The following is a 16,642-nucleotide window of genomic DNA, read 5'->3' as shown; positions in this document are numbered from 1 at the left end:
CCTTCTCAGCCATCTGATTACAGCCAGAAGTTCAAGGACTGAGGCTCCCTCCCCACTTGCTGGGTCCAGGTGCTGAAAGTAAAACAGTAAATTCTTACTTCTAACTAGACCAGGTCATCCCACTGCAGCAACCCCACGGCAAAGCAGCTCCAGCAGGCACCCCATCCACAAAAAGAAACCACAGGCAAGGCCAACAGCGAGACTCACAGAGACTGATATTATGTTCAGCTATGACCATAGTGTGCGTTGGTCCCTTCAGACAAATCAGAATCAGGCTTGGGGCCCAGAAACCAAGGCCAAGGTCCATCTGCTGCCCAAGGCCAGGCCTCAACTTTTTCAGTTGAAATTTAAGTCTTGGTGCAAATCAATGGTGTACAATAGTCTGTCTCAAACTGTATCCCAGAGAGTTATACAGGATGTTTATAGATGGTACCAAAAAAGGCAGTGAAGGATGTGGGCAAATAAGTCTGTGAAATGACAAAGCAAAATCATTTTCTGTTTGTTTGTTTTGTTACTGAAGGACTTTTCAAAGCTTTCAACATGCCAGAATACACTGTCAATCTCTAGGAAAAGGCTACAGTAGACAACACTTCGCAAATTTATTTATCCAAGAAACGTATTTTTTATGGAGCATGTCTTGTGACTTGTGAACAAATTTGGGGAAATATTAATGTTGGATCAAATAAGCTAAGACTTCATGTTGATAGAGAAACTTTTTAGGATGGTAGTGGTAAAGCTATACTCTTACACAAAAGCATATACAAAATGCCTACAGTCTCCACCCTTAGAGTAAATTAAGGAAGGTAAACCAGAAAGATAGACCCTCACTCCTTCCCGGCAGATCTGTAATCCTTTAGAAGATTACAGATCTGCCGGGAAGGAGTGAGGGCCTATCTTCAAACTGTGTGGGGCAATTTGAAGAGTGTGGGCAGAACAAACCCAGGGATAGATGTAAATGGAGAATCAAAAGGAGAAAGCCTAGAAGGGGTGTCATATATTTACATCTCATTTATTTTCATAATGGGTAACACCAGGGTAATACCGCACAAATATACATATATAATGTATTTATAAACATATAAATGTAATACATACTATATATATTCTCCTTTGGCAACAAATAGTACCATGATTAATGAAAATCCACAAACCATAATTTTTACATGATTAAAAACCCCAAATCACTGTTTCTTACTTTTTTCTAACAGTTTGTGATTCCAAAAATAACCAACAAGTAGAAGAAAAACCCAATAGTTACAAAAACCTATTCTGAATGTATGTTTCTAATCAGTCCATAGGGTCATACGATTTTTTTCTAAAAATCCAAAATGTTCAATTTGATTTTTAGTGATGTTGTACTTCAAAGTAAATAATGAGATTTTATTGATTAAGCCTTAGGGATTAGGATGATCTTTAGACTTTGAACCCCTATTAAAAAGTTACTAGGACTTCCCTGGTGGCGCGGTGGTTAAGAATCCGCCTACCAATGCAGGGGACACGGGTTCAAGCCCTGGTGCGGCAAGATCCCACATGCCGCGGAGCAACTAAGCCCCGTGCGCCACAACTACTGAGCCTGCGCTCTAGAGCCCGCGAGCCACAACTACTGAGCCCACATGCCGCAACTACTGAAGCCTGCGCACCTAGAGCCCGTGCTCCGCAACGAGAAGCCACTGCAATGAGAAGCCCGCGCACCGCAAAGAAGAGTAGCCCCCGCTCACCGCAACTAGAGAAAGCCCGCGCGCAGCAACAAAGACCCAACGCAGCCAAAAAAAAAAAGTTACTAACAAAACTACCGATACATTCTTAGAAACCTTTTTCCCCTTGTATAGTACTTAAAGCTTTATAAAAATACTTTAAAGGAAGCAGGGCACTAACATTTATTTAATACTTAACTATATCCCAGGCACATTGTTAAGTGCTTCCTATACGAGGCTTACTGAAGCAGCTAATGTTAGCAATGTAAAGTGATTTGCCCAAGATCCCACAATGGAAGGGACACAGCAAGAGCCCAGGACATCAAATGCCAGTGCCAGGGTCTCTCCCCTGACGCCCCACGCATCCCCCACTGGAGCGGGTGGGCCATCACGGCGCCCATTCCTTCCCACCTGCTCCGCTCCACACGCGAGTTTTCTGTCTCTTCCAAGCTGGGAAGGTTTGTGCCACGGCCGGGCAGCCAAGGCGGGAGCTCCTTCCCTAAATTTACACAATATCAGGGCCTCCCTCCAATCTGGTTATCTAATTTGAAGCAAAGTTGGGAAGTGAATCTGTAGCCAAGATACACCGCTTTCATGAAAAATTAATTTGTGTGTGCCAACAGCTGGGCCACTCACACCGACAACAACTCTCCTTAACCTCTCTCCCAGGCCATGAGCAAGGGTACGTTTTCAGGTGGCCGGGGAAAGTTGGATATTGATGCAATCGCTGTGGGACGTACGTCCAGCGCTCGCCTGCAGATCTTCTAAGAGCCCGGAACCTGCTTGGGAGTGGCGGGAGCCTCCAGGGCCTGGCCAAGGGGTGGGACGGACAAGAAGCGGGGTGGGCCGCAGCCCTCGGCACAACTCAACTTACAGATAAGAAGAGCGGTGATCCCTGAAGAGTGCCAGCCCCAGTCTCGAGGGTGAGCACTGTCAGCTTTGCCATGGCCTGGGACAGACGACGGAAGGATACACGGACGCAAGGACAGGAGACGGGCAGGAGACCCCCATCAGCCCGCAGCCTCGGGCCGCCCAGGGATTGGCTCCACCCCTCCCCGCGGCGCAGCTCACGCGGCCGGCCCCGTACGCCGACGCCGACGGCCTGAGCTGGGCCCGGCGCCTGCGGCCTGGAGCTGCACGCTCCTTGCGCTTTAAAGGGAGGAGACCGAGAACTAGCTGCCTAGACCGGGCAAAAAGGGGAGAACTAGCAGGCTGGAGGAAATGGAGAGCTGTGGGAAAGGAGAGCCAGGCTTTGAGGAGCGCTCACTTTGTGTTAACAAGGTCCTCATCTTTGTGGCTCAGGTTAAGTAACTTGATCACCCACCGTGACTCAGCCAGAAAAGGTACAGAAGGAAGGGAGGGCTGTGATTGGAACCCCTAAGATATAATTTTATTCTCACCTGTCTACCACCGTGTGTCACCTTCAGACATCTGGGTATCAAGCATCTCGTTCCGCACCACTCCTGACTTTACAGCTCATCAAGTACATCTCTCCAGTGTTTATTCATTCCAGGCACTTGGCTGACATTTATTGAGTCCCTGCTATGGGCCAGAAATCAGTAAAATATATCACTCTTGCATATGCAGTGCTATGGATAATGCGAATATGCACTATGGATATGCACATATTCTATGGAGAAGAATAAAGCAGGGAGGGGTATAGGGCGTACTGGAGGTACCATTTAAGAAAGGGGAGTCAGGGGAGGCATCACTGACAAGGAGACTTCTGAGCAAAGCAGAGTAGAAGGTGCCTCTGTACACCCGTCTCTGCCTTCTCTCCTGTTACCATGAATGAAGTGTTTCCTGTTCATGAAAGGCCAGCTCTTCTCTTTGCTCTGGGTCTCTTTTTTTCTTTCCTTCTCACGGATTTTGGTCCCAGTTACAACTTCTCCCTACTACAACATCCACCTCTTTTTTTTTCTGGAATATTGCCATTAGATACCAGCATGCTTTAGGGTCACTCATAGTTTTCTGGGGAAAATACTCTTTGATCCCACATTCTAACTACCTACTGCTCTCTTTCTCTGCTCCTTCTGTAAAAAACTTAAATCTCTTTGAAAGACATGTCAACAGTTGCTGCTTCCATTTTACCACCTCTTGTAACAGATTAATGATGGAAACAAATTCTTTGACACTCTTCCTATTGAAAAGTGGGGCACAAGATCCCTCCCCTGAAGTTGGTGCTGTCTCTATGAATGCCTGCTGAGCCCTGCCCAAATTCTTTTCTCATTTATAAGCATAAGAAAATGATTGTTTGGTTCAGTAACTAATTTTAGGGAATATCTTTAATCTCTCATTCTCCACTTAACCATTCTAATATAGCTTGTGTTCCTTTGACTCAGCTGCAGAATTGGCTCTTATTAAACCACTCATAACATCCGTGTTAGCCAATCTAGTGGTTACTTCTCTGCCCTAATCATACTTAACTTGTAACCACATTGGGCACAGATCACCACTTCCTTCTTTTTAAATACTTTCTTGGATTCATGATTCCACCCTCTCCCAGTCTTTCTCCTACTTTCTTGGTCTTCTTTGCAGGGTCCTCCTGTCACTGACCTCAAAATGATGAAGCCCTAGGACTAGTTCTGAGCTATCTTCTCTTTCTACATTCTCCCTCAAGGTGATCCCATCAATTCCAGTGGATTTACATACCATCAGTATGCTGGTGTTTCCAAAATGTACACACCTAGCTCAAGCCACTTACTGTGACTCTAACAGATTATCTTCGCTCTGTCTGGCTAAAAGTAGCACATGCCACCTCCAGCAACCTTTTGATATTATCACATTTTTTTTCATCACTTACTGTTTCTAAAGTCAACTTGTTAATTTATTTATACTCTGTTGTTGCCTAATGGAAAAGAACAAGGATATTTGGGCCAAAAGTTATCCAACCTACTATAGAGGTTGAGAAAGTATCTAGCTTTTCTCTTGGGCTAATGGGAATCATAGTGAAGGTCAGTGCCTGGTTCCCTAGAAGCAGAGGATTTCAGAAGCACATGATTTACTGAGAGAGTGCTCATCAGGAAAAATTCTGGAAAGGAGTGAGGGTAGCAAGATAAAGAAAAGGAAAGGATCAAAATATTTAAACCTATTAATGGTAGGGCACATCTGACCTTATTGTTTCCATTAATTATATATGGGGTGGGTGTATATGGGAGTTTGTGAATGTGTGTTTGTGTGACTTTTAGCACATGATGTGATTATTTTGAACACCAGTGGGCTTCTCTAGAATCCACTCATAATCTATTTTCCAAAGATCTTGAACTTACATTCTACCCACAGGCAGCCTTCAGATTCACTACAGAAGCCACTATTTTTTCTGTAGTGAAAATTGCTAACAGTCCACAGAATGCTCCATCAGTACTTCATTTAGGTTTTACTTCTTAATGGAATCAGTGACATTTTACAGGTTTATGTGATATACCAGTTAGCTGTTAGAAACCACAGGGCTCCTCTAGTGGGCAAAGTCTGGAGCTTTGAACACAATGAACACAATTTTGTGGTAAGTAATCATTTCACCATTTCCCAAAGTCATCCCTGATGGACCAAGCTTTTTCTGCTCTGTCTGTTGCAGAGAGTATCAAATTGTGTGTTAAAAGTTTCCATTACATTCTCTGTTCCTACTTAAGCATGTTCCTCTTGGATTTTTTCAGTTGAATGACTTGCCCTGTACTGTGCTAATTATGGCCATTTACATCTCCAGTAAATTGCTTTCTGAACAACCACATTGCATGGGAAAAATGAGTTTTGGCAAAAAGTAATTGATTTGTTTTCTTTCTATAGACAATTTCCTGCAGTATTGTGACAAACAATATGAACACAAGCACATCAATAATACTGTATGTGCACCTAGGTCTTCTGTGATGGTGTGGTGGAGACACCAACTCAGCACCATCCACCACTTTTCCAACACCCTTTGGGTGCAGTGTTTTAAAATCCTGGCTACATAATAGATCATGTAGGGAGATTTTATAGAATACCAGTTCCTGAACTTCACCTGGGGCGTGGGCGGGTTTTTGGCCGGGGTGGGGGGTGGGTGGGGGTGGTCAGATACCACTCTTCTAATACACCTTCCTATCCTGAAGAGGTGGAAAATAGAACCTAAACTTCCACAACTCTTGAAGCCATAGTACAGGAGGTGATTTTGTGTCTCAAATCAGAAGTGCTTGAGCAAGAGTAAATTTGAAACCTTGAAAAAAGAGGCAGTATAGCAAGCATCTGCTCTGCTAGTTTGGCTGCAGGCATGACTCTGGATCCTACAGTTCTTATGATTCCTTGAGCTCTGGGTCTTATTTATTGTGGCCAAAATTATCTACACTCCTACCTATGATGCACAAGTTTCCCTGTATTCTTAACTTCCCATCCACACTTGACAATATTGAGCCTTTTAATTTTGCTGGCCTAATAGGTATAAAGTAATTTAAGAGTGCTGTTTTAATTGGCACTTCTCTGATAACTAAAGATTCTGAGCTTTTCATGTGCTTTATTTTTTTCCCTTCTTCTGCAGATTGCCTCTTCACACTATTTGCCTGTTATTCCTTGGGGTTACTATCTCCACTTTGTTATTCTCCAGAGTTCCTAATATATTCTACTTATTAATATTTTGTCAGTTTAACATTGCAAATAATTCTCATTCTGATATTCATCTATTATCTTTGTCAATGGTGTCCTGCACTGAATGGAAATCCTTAATTTCGATGATTCATTCAATCAACTTTCTTGTTTTAGGGTTTATATTTTTGGAACTTTGTTTCAGAAGTCCTTCCCTATCCTTAGGTCATAAAGATACTCTCCTATGTTGTCTCCTATTAACTCTAAAGGTTATAGAGTTGCTCCTTGGTTGGTAGTTACCTAGTGATGTCAGGTAGGACATAATTTTATGTCCTTCCATAGTGCGAGTCGGTTCTCCCACTTCTGTTTCCTAAACAAACATCCTTACCCTATTAATTGGTGCTGCTAATTTTATCTTATTTGAATTCCCTAGACAGAAATATGTTTCTGAGATCTCTGTTCTATTCCATTGGTCTGTTTGGTTTTTTCTTGCACAAATACTAAACTGTTTTTATTATTAGGTCTATCCCTGCCCTTCATTTTTATTTTCTGAAGTTGTTCTTAGCTTTTCCATATGCATGAAAAATCTATTGTGAGATACATTGTATATACCTGAGTGTATAAAAAATATATACACAGTTATAGAATAATTATAAAGAAATATCAATGCAAACCATCATCCAAGTCAGGAAACGTAACAGTGCTAGTACTCCAGAAGTTTCCCCATGTATCTTACCCTGACCACAAACAACCCCCGCCTTCCCTAGAGGAAACCACTACGCTAACTTTTGTGATAACCATCATCTTCCTCTTCTCTCTAATGTAACCACCTAAGCATGCATACCCCAACAACATTGTTTAATTTTGCCTTTTTCGGAATTCAACCCAAATAAAATCACCCCACATGTATTAATTTTGATTTTCTTTAGCTCAACATCATTTGTGAAATTCATCCATGTTGTTGCAAATAGCTCTAGTTGTGGTATACATTGCTGTATACTATTTCATTGTATGAGTTTACTACAATGTGTTTATCCGTTTCAACTTTATTAACACTTGATTATCTCTAGTATTTAGTTTCTTTTAGTGTTAAAATTTTTTATTACAAATTCAATTTCTTTAACGGTAATAGAATTATAATGATTTACAAACTCTTCTTGAGTCAGTTTAAGGAACTATGATAGAGGACACTGGCTACCTACCCAAATCCTTCCTCTCTGGGCATAAGGCTCCCCAGCTAAACTAAATTTCCCAGCTTCCCTTCCAATTAGGTGTCAGCATATGACTATGGTGTTATTAATAGAATGTCAGTAGGAGTGCCATTTCCAGGTTGGGTCTGAAGATGTTTGGCCTGTCTCCTCACCCTCTCTTTCCCTTTTCTATGGGATGGAATCCAATATAATGGAATCCAATATGATGATTGATCATGAACATGTTAATGCTCTGCAGAATACATGCTCCTTCGTGAAAACTACTAGACCGCTGGAGTACCACAAGGATCAGAGTTTTCATATTTATCTGTCTCAGGAACAGTCATCTGAGATCTCTGACGTGAAAGAGGTTATAAATGCTTTTTAAAATTAGGAAGCGTGTATATAACACTGGCGTATAACAAGCACTGTTCTAAATTTTACATATCCTAACTCTTTTAATCCTCTTACCGACCCTAAGTGTTAGTTACTCTTACTACCTCAATTTTGAAGAAGAGAAAACTGAGACTCAGAGAAGGCCAGAGTTGCACGGTTATTAAGTTAACTGAACTGGGATTCAAATCCAGAAAATTGGGCTCCGCAATCTGTGCTCTCACCCACTATGATGTACTATCTTTTAGTAATTCTATATTCTTTAAGCCACTAAATAAGAGGTCACTTTGTTACAACAGCTTAGCGTGACCTTAAAAATATAGGAATTTGAACCTAGAAGTGGTTCTAAAAGTAACCTTAAATATGTGGTTAGAGTTGAAGAAACATCACAGGCTACAAAGCTGGAGACCCTTGTAATGTTCCTCACAAAAATATTTAATAAAACCATTTCCTGCAGTATCTTGAAAGGCTGGCCATTTCCCCAGAGAGCAACCAGAATGTTCATATGTAAAGGTTGGTTGTTCTTTAATGTTTTTAGTAGAGGACTGTAATAAAATTATGTGCTCGGGTAAGAACTAGCAGGCCTAAAGCAGAGGCTATAGAGAAGGTCTAGAAATTTGGTTCTGTGCCCCAACACCAGGAAGTAAAATTGCTACAGCTCATAGCATTTCCCAAATGCCTCCCAGTTAGGAAAGCCAAGGGAGCCAGCCCTGTGGGAGATTATATTGCTTCCTTTTACCTGTTCCTTCAGATGGCCTCAAAGGAGACAGCATTTGAATGAGGGAGAGAGAAGTGGGTAGACATGGAAGTAAACTAGGCTAAAAAAACTAACCTCCAAAAAGAAATCTGAATGTTGTTGCTGGCACATGGCAATTACTGGAAACAAATAGATGCAGAAGCTTATCAGATTTCTAAGATACTTACATTTCAAAAGCAACCAAAACTCTGGCCTGGAAATGTCCTCAGATTCTCAAACCTACACCTATAAGAAGGAGGCTATTAAAATTACACAGTCTTTCCAAGACTCACTTTAGATGTGGCCTTATAGCATAATGTACCAGAAAGAATTCTGAAAGGGCAAAATTTGGATTCATAGAGGACATGGGAAAATACACCGCTGCCAAGACAAGTAACCACCTCATTTCCTCCCTGGTGGAATAATATCATTGTTATGGACCAGTGACTACTGAGTATATTCTATACTACTTCTTCTTCTTCTTCTTCTCCTCCTCCTCCTCCCCCCTCCTCCTTCTCCCCCTCCTCCCCCTCCTCTTCTTCTTTTTTTAACTAGGAGTGTTTATTATAGTTATTCAGCTCATACTCAACCATTGTAATTGGATGTATTGTGGAGACAATCATTTTATTTTCAAGGCTGCCTCATGCAGCCAAATCTGGACCTAACGCAGAGGTCCAAACATCACCCAGAGATCCTGTGCTTTGAGCTGGATGCAGAAATTGGATGGAATTTGGGGTTATATTTCTTGGTGAGGGAACTAATGTGTAAGAGAAGGGTGCAGATGGATATTTGTTGGCTAAAAGGTGGACTGTGGCACAGACCACTAATTGTTCACTAGAATTTATTCTTTTTTTCCTCCTTGAACATATGTCTCCCCAGTCATATTACATCATCCATTTTTCTTTGCAGTTAGTTAGGTACAGCCATGTGATTAGTTTTTACCATTGGTAAGGGAGTAGAAATAATGACTACCATTCCTGGTTCTAGGCCTTAAGACATGGGGTATTTCTCCCTGACATCCACCAACCTCCTTCTCCTTCCAGTTTGATGAAATACAGACATGGGGGTGACCTGCCTTCCACCATGCAGATAACTATAGTAACCTAGGCGATGGGGCAGCAATAAGATGAAGCTATTTTTGCTCAAGATACACTCTCTATGCAACTCTCCATTGCTTTGTGTCCTGGAGGCTTTCTGGGCTCCATTAATAGCTCCCTGCCTTCTGGATTCTAGTTGGGAGGGTGGAAGGGGAGTTCCGTCAAGACATTTATTCCCTCTGCTGTCTCTGCTGAGTTGTCATAGGTTAGCTGCCTCTTTCTACCAATGACCAGAGCATCTATTGGGAGAGTCTCCACTTTATCTACTCTCTTCTGGTTCTAGTAACTGCTTCCACCCCTTGTTCCTTCAAACCTAGGGTTGGAAAGAGTCCCTGGACTCCCGCCCCCACCCCCCCCCACACCCCGCAATCTCTCTCACTCCATTGCTAACAATGGAGTGTTGTACTTTTTCTTGTTAGCTTCTTTTCTACATTCCCACCATTGTGTCAATAGTCCCCTAAAAGAACTTCTCTCAACAGCCCTGTTTTGAGTGTGCTTTCTCTTTCCTGCAAAATTCCGATCAGTGATCTCTCTGGATGGCCCCGTCAAGGGAAGCTGCCTCATCAATCACTTTCCTGAAAACTGCAAAATAAAAGAGAAATAGATCATCCTTTTTTTTAAGGCATTGTATGTTTTGTTTTGTATGTTACAGTAGGTCAGCCTCACCCCAATTAATAGGGTGTTATATATTTTTTTAGGAGTTTGTTCTTTTCATAAAAATTTCACATTTGTTGGCACAAAGTGTTTCATCAACCCCTCTTTTTATCTCTGTATTATCTATAGCATCTACGTGTGTTATTTTCATTTCTGACATTGGATAACTGAGTCATTCTTTTTCTTCGCAAGTCTCACCAGATGTGTATTAGTTTTTAATAATCTTTTTAAAGAATGAACTTTTGGCTTTTGTTTGATCTCTGCATTATCTGTGATTTTCTGTTTCATTTTTGACTATCATTACAAATTAGTCCAGAGATTAGCATCTTAAAACAATCAGAAACTTTTATCACTATGCACAGTTTTTTGTAAGCAAAATAGAAATGGAAGTGTTTTTGTATAACCTAGCCTCGACAGTCACACATCACATCTAGAATATCCTACTGCTTACACAGATCAGCCATATTTGATGTAGAAGGGAACTGTGCAAGAGAATGAATACCAGAAATTAAGGATCATTGGGCGCCATCTTGGAGCTGTCTACCACATTGGTTTTTGCGTTTATCTTTACTATTTTCTTTCCTGAGCTCAACCACCTCCTCTTCATCACCCTAGTATCCCTACCTGCATCTCTGACAATTTAAACAGAAAGACTGGGGAAGAAAAGACAAGGAATCATCAAAATGCAGCATCTATTGTGAGGGGCAATCCCTCTCCCTCCCAAGGCAACTGAGGGAAGAGGCTCAAGATAAACACATAAAGATTGGAAGTGCCTACAAGAAGGGAAACTCTAGAGCTTTGTAACTTTCTAGGCCCTTGCTGTGAAAGGACATATTGGTCCCTGGCAATGAGATCCCCCAAATCTCTCTGGGAGTTTTATCATGAAGCCTTTCCTAAACTGGCCTGGGAAGAAGGCAGGGCAAATTCTTAGGAACACACCAGCATCTAAATACTCTTATTCTTCTCATCTCTGGATCTCCATGTCCCCCCTAGTCTGGTAAACTTTATCTAATTTGTAGTTGTAAGGGTTAAGGACAGAAAATAAGACATATTTTCCAAAACTGGCTGTATACATGCTCCTAGTTATTTTTCTCTGTGTCCCCCTAATGGTTAGGCTTCGCAAAATTAAAATCTGAGAACTGACTATAACATTTTGCTGAGTCATTCATCCCCTAAAGCAATGGAAACTGCAATCCTATTGTCTAAATCAGAAAGGGTTACCTGGGCTAAAAATTTACCCCGCTACAAAACTTTTCAACAAAACTTACATCTAACTGAGCAAAATGACTTAGGAAATAAAAAGGTCACCCCAACACCCCATCCCCAGAAGAGAAAAAAAAAAATTAACCAACCACTCCCCAGCAAAAGTCACAAAAATGGAAGGGGGTGGAGTGCTTGTGTATACTAAGTCCTGTTAATGATTTCCTAAAGGTTGTCCTGGTTTTTGACCAAGAAAGGGACACTTCTATTCATTCTCATCAAACTAAGGTTGAGTTGGTCCTTAAGACAAGATTTCAATACAATACTGTTATTTATTTCAGATTCTTTAGGGCCAGGTGTATGGAATGTTGCTTAATAAGTGTTTATCGAATCAACCAGAAGAGCACCGTTTAAAGCCGCTGAGGATAACAGTCCTGAGGCACCATCTCCTGGGTCAGAGCCAAGCTGACTACAACACTTCAGATACAGATATCACTACAAATAAAGACCTGTTACAAAGATCAGATTAGCCCTGCCCTGCCTTAAAGTAGGCAGTGTGGTCTGTCTTTGTCAGATTTTCCAGAATCTGATTTCCTGTGTCTACATTGGGAGAATGCAAGTTCAAGGAGGACTTTGGGCAGTCCCATGATGCCAATTCTTGCTTTTATCCATGGGCTGGGCACTTGATTGGTAGTTTGTGCCTTGTGCAATTGAGGGAAGAGAGGGGGAATTATAAATATTTGAACATTAGCTTTTCTCCTGGTCTGGACTGCAGGAGGCTCAGAACGTCACAGTTGCAGGAGGTTAATTTTGCCACAGTTACCAAGGAGCCCTAGGTGAGCTGGACACCTCACTTACCACAGCTCACTCATCTTATTGTAGAAAGAATATTGGGGGTGGTAGATAAAAAAAAATTAAGAGGTTTAGTTTCTTGTTGGACTGTCACTATCTTGACTTGCAATTAGGTGGATATTATGTAATCTCTCTGCTTCTTTACTTATATCCATGAGAAAAAGCGGACACATTTTTTTTTTTTTTTGTGGTACGAGGGCCTCCCACTGCTGTGGCCTCTCCCCCTGTGAAGCACAGGCTCCGGACGCGCAGGCCCAGCGGCCATGGCTCACGGGCCCAGCCACTCCGCGGCATGTGGGATCTTCCCAGACCGGGGCACGAACCCGCGTCCCCTGCATCGGCAGGTGGACTCTCAACCACTGCGCCACCAGGGAAGCCCCCGGACACATTTTTATTGGTGTGTCCAATAAAAATTTATTATTTAGTTATTTTTATTGTCATTTACTTACAGTTCCAGTCATTACATAATTAAGGGTATACTTTTACCAAATATGTAGACTTTTTGGAATATCTGGACTCTAGAGCACACAGTACAGAGCTTTGTGAAATACGGTGCCTATGAGAAGCTTCCCCTGGTACACAGAAGCCACAGAGCTGCCCTGAAGCACTGAGCCATTGTTGGCATACTCAGTGCTTATCCTGGGCTTCTCAGACAAAGCATTCTGGATGCGAAGTACCTGTCAAGGAAGATCATTCATTAGTAGACTATGAACAAACAGCCATCAGAGATGTTTTCCTTCCCAAATACTCCAGGAGTAATATGTTTCTCAGAAATCAATAAGCTAAAATCCATACATCTTCAATCTTTTCTTTTTCTTCTGATGATGAAAGTATCAGTGTCCTAACGATATCTAGTCAGTCAAGTGGACTAGTGATCTCACATTAGCCAAATTCTTCAGCAGATGGTTTACACAATTTTGATAGTTCAGACTTCTCTATAGAGAGAGGTAAGAACCGTGAGTGCTCTTATCTAATCTTCAGTGAACAGTGTTGCTCCCTCTGTGGAAAGGTTCTTGCCTTTGACTGGGCATTCAGGATGAGGAGGGAAACACGGGACAAGATAATGAAGGGACAACCAGTTAGCCAGCCAACCCAACCCAGAACAGTAGATGGTAGTTTTCACAGCTGGACCCCTCCCTCAAGGAAGCATAAAGAATGCATACTTTGGAATTCAATCTGACACATCACTGCCTAGTACTGTTATTGATCCACAGGATTTACACAGTTTAGTTTGCTAATCAGTAAATACGTAAGTGCTCAGGTTTCCAAATAGCCTGGATGAAGTTCACTCAAATAGGGCATGACGTGAATTAAATTAGGATTTAATTGAGGATTAGTATTTCATGAGTCATGAGTCTATATCAACATCTCTTATTAAAATAGAATTTAGTTTTTTTTGTTTTTGTTTTTGTTTTATCTTGAGGAAGATCCTACAACTTTATCTCAGGTTTGTTACATGGAAATACTCAAGCTGGAGCTCATGTAGAAAACATTAGCCTCCACCAAAAATAAAGGGTGTCAGTGATTGTGAAGAAAGAAGTCTTATCTAAAATAAACAAATGATTAAACTTGAAAATGGAGACATGAAAAAGACTCTAAACAATTTTCTTATTCTATGGATCGTATTTTCATTCTCTTAAAGCAGATGTTGTTGGGCATTTGTAGAAAAGTTATATGTATCACTTTGGGGGGCATATATCTGAGGCCAGGGTAGCTTAGGGTAACAATTCTTCAGGTTCTAGTCTCAGGCTGGACTTTTGTTTCTTTTTATATTTTTTGATGTTTTGGGGTGTTTTTTTGTTTTGTTTTTTTTTTTGGTTGTTGTTGGTTTTTGTCAAGAAATTGTTGACTAGGGAATTCTCTGGCAGTCCAGTGGTTAGGACTCCGTGCTTTCACTGGCAAGGGCACGGGTTCAATCCCTGGTCAGGGAACTAAGATCCCATAAGCCATGCGGTAGAGCCAAAAACAAAACAAAAAAAGTTGTGACTAGTATGTTAATAAAAGAAACAAATGTTTTTTTATATTTTTTTATACTAAAGAATAGCAATATTGGAAGCAGAATAACTATATGTTCTACTTTATCCACTGGGCCAATTACCAGGGTGGGATTTGAGTCTCAATTTCCCAACTCCCCAAACCTAGATTCAAACATTCTCCTCTTTGTTCAAACTTTACCTTCTCAATGAGGCATAGCCTAGTCTCCATATTTAATAAGACCTGCCATCCCTCTGTTCACAGTAATCCTGATCTTTTACTGTTACGCTTTTTCTTCCCATAGAACTTACCACTTGCAAACTTACTATCTAATTTACTTATTTCTTATGCTTATTGTTCATTGTCTTTCTCCCTCCCTAACAGCAGGGATCTTTGTATGTTTTGTTTTCTGATTATTTTCTAAGCATTAGAACAAAGACTAGTACATTATAAGTGCTCAGTAAATTTTTGTGAAAAAATCTCTCCTAGTATGTGTGCCAAGAATTTATATCTGTATTTAAATTCACTAGAGATTTTTTTATTCTTAAGCTCAATGCTATAGAAATTGCAATGCTTTATGCTATTGTTTCTAATGCCATATAAAATTCAATGGCATATGATATTATTTTAGAAGAGACTTAAAATAACATCTATAAAATGAGACATTCTTCAACACTATCATATATAATAGAACCTGCGGGCAAAATCTAATTTTGTTATGAGACTACAGTCGTTTAAACCCTTTCATGGGAGCTTCCTGTTGGGCAGTATGAAAGATGTTTCCATATATGACTCTCCCTTTGCCTAACTTTAGGGCCTGCTCAGAGCCTACATCCTGATTGGAACTATGATATGGGAATCTGGGTCAATTTGAATAATCAAGCTCATATTTTCCCATGATTCCCAATAGCAAGTACAGCCTTTGCAAGGATGGGATATGCTGTTTAGCACTGATGTTAAACAGTCACCAGGTGACTTGAAGCGGTTAATGGGCTGTATCTCCCCAACCTGCCCCAAATCTTTACTCTTCCCATATGCAGAATTTGTTCAATCCTGGAACATCACATATGACCTGCTAAATTCTCCCAAGTCACCTCAACAAATTGATTGTTCTTGCCGCTTTTCCCATGAGCTTAGAGAAGTATAAGAACTTACTTCTGACCCTGGAGAATCCTCAGTATTATACATCAGCAGCTTGATGGCATTAGGATGGCATCCTGCCAAAATATCTCCCGTGTCAGGATCAACAGTTAAGTTATCCACTAAGGTGCCCAACTGGATTACCTTCCAACAAAGAGGAAGTAGTGAAGACATTGTTTTGACTTTCTTCCCTACCTCCTCCCTCCCACCAGCTCCTTCTGGCTCCTGAAACTAGATTTTTGCTACTGAATTTTAGAAGTGCAAACATAATCTCACCAACATTCTTCTAAAACAGTCTCATTTTCTTCATTCAAGGAGCGCATTCCCAGGTCAAGCTTGGGAGCTAATGTAATAGAACACGTTGTGTGGGAAGACAGGGTACTTTTACCTTAAGTTGAGTTAAATCCCAGTTGTCATGTTTTTTCATTACATGAATGTTCTTATCCAGTACATCAGCTACATAGATATACCTTTGAAGTAAGTAACATTTACATTTAAGCAAGTAGTAATGAGAGATGATACTGACTTTTATTTTGGAGAAGAAGTATACAAATTCACAATAGCTCAAAGTGCCACCACAGTGCCTTTCTAAACTACAGTAAAAGATAATGGACTGGTATTTTTAATACTCTTGAAGTGCTTTAAGTACGCGTTGAATATGAGATATGACCGTAAGGTAATGGAATTGTGTTTCTAGATGACATATAGGCTCAGTCTCATCAGTTACGAATCACACTCTATTCTTTAAATTGAATGGAGGTAAGTGGACCTCTCATAAGTCCAATAGAGCCTATACTTCCAGAAACTCGTGCTTGAAAAGAAGTAGCAGATGATCATGAAACTCAGTCACAATTATTTTTAAAAAGAGGAAGAATACTTAGTGTTGTTTTCCACAGGGATCATCTCTATTTATTATGTCACCTTTACATTTAATATTCATGGTACTCTTCTTTTTAAATAACCTTCCATTTTAAAAACACTTTAAAAGAGTTTCTCATAAAATTTTATGCTGCATAAAATAATGTCTTCTCATAGAAAATTCTGTTGTAGTGTAACAGTAAGTCTGAAACTTATACAATCCCAATGCCCAATCTAAGTTGGGTCTCCCTCTCCAATAAGAACTTTTGGGTAACTGAACTTAGTATAAGGGATTAAAGACCT

General features: G+C 40.7%; 1 protein-coding gene across 7 annotated transcripts in view; it reads right to left on the bottom strand.

Annotated features, from left to right (window-relative positions):
• Nucleotides 1–16,642, bottom strand: part of PON3 (paraoxonase 3) — a 52,622-nt gene that overhangs the window by 6,773 nt on the left and 29,207 nt on the right. For 3 of the 7 annotated variants that reach the window (XM_029233156.1, XM_029233160.1, XM_029233157.1), the window contains 3 exons: nt 15,870–15,951; nt 15,497–15,625; nt 12,876–13,044 (listed from right to left, as the gene is read on the bottom strand). In XM_029233156.1, the coding sequence (XP_029088989.1) occupies nt 12,886–13,044; nt 15,497–15,625; nt 15,870–15,951 (370 nt within the window). In that variant the 3' untranslated portion in view covers nt 12,876–12,885. Of the gene's footprint in view, nt 1–1,652; nt 3,237–8,039; nt 8,811–12,875; nt 13,045–15,496; nt 15,626–15,869; nt 15,952–16,642 lie in introns of those variants that run through there. The other 4 variants (XR_003795149.1, XR_003795148.1, XM_029233158.1 and 1 more) reach the window with 4 other exon arrangements.

Source organism: Monodon monoceros, unplaced genomic scaffold, assembly GCF_005190385.1.
Source record: "Monodon monoceros isolate NGI ecotype Baffin Bay Population unplaced genomic scaffold, NGI_Narwhal_1 Super_Scaffold_2, whole genome shotgun sequence".
NCBI lineage: Eukaryota > Metazoa > Chordata > Mammalia > Artiodactyla > Monodontidae > Monodon > Monodon monoceros.
This window is presented reverse-complemented; position numbering and strand designations above follow the sequence as displayed.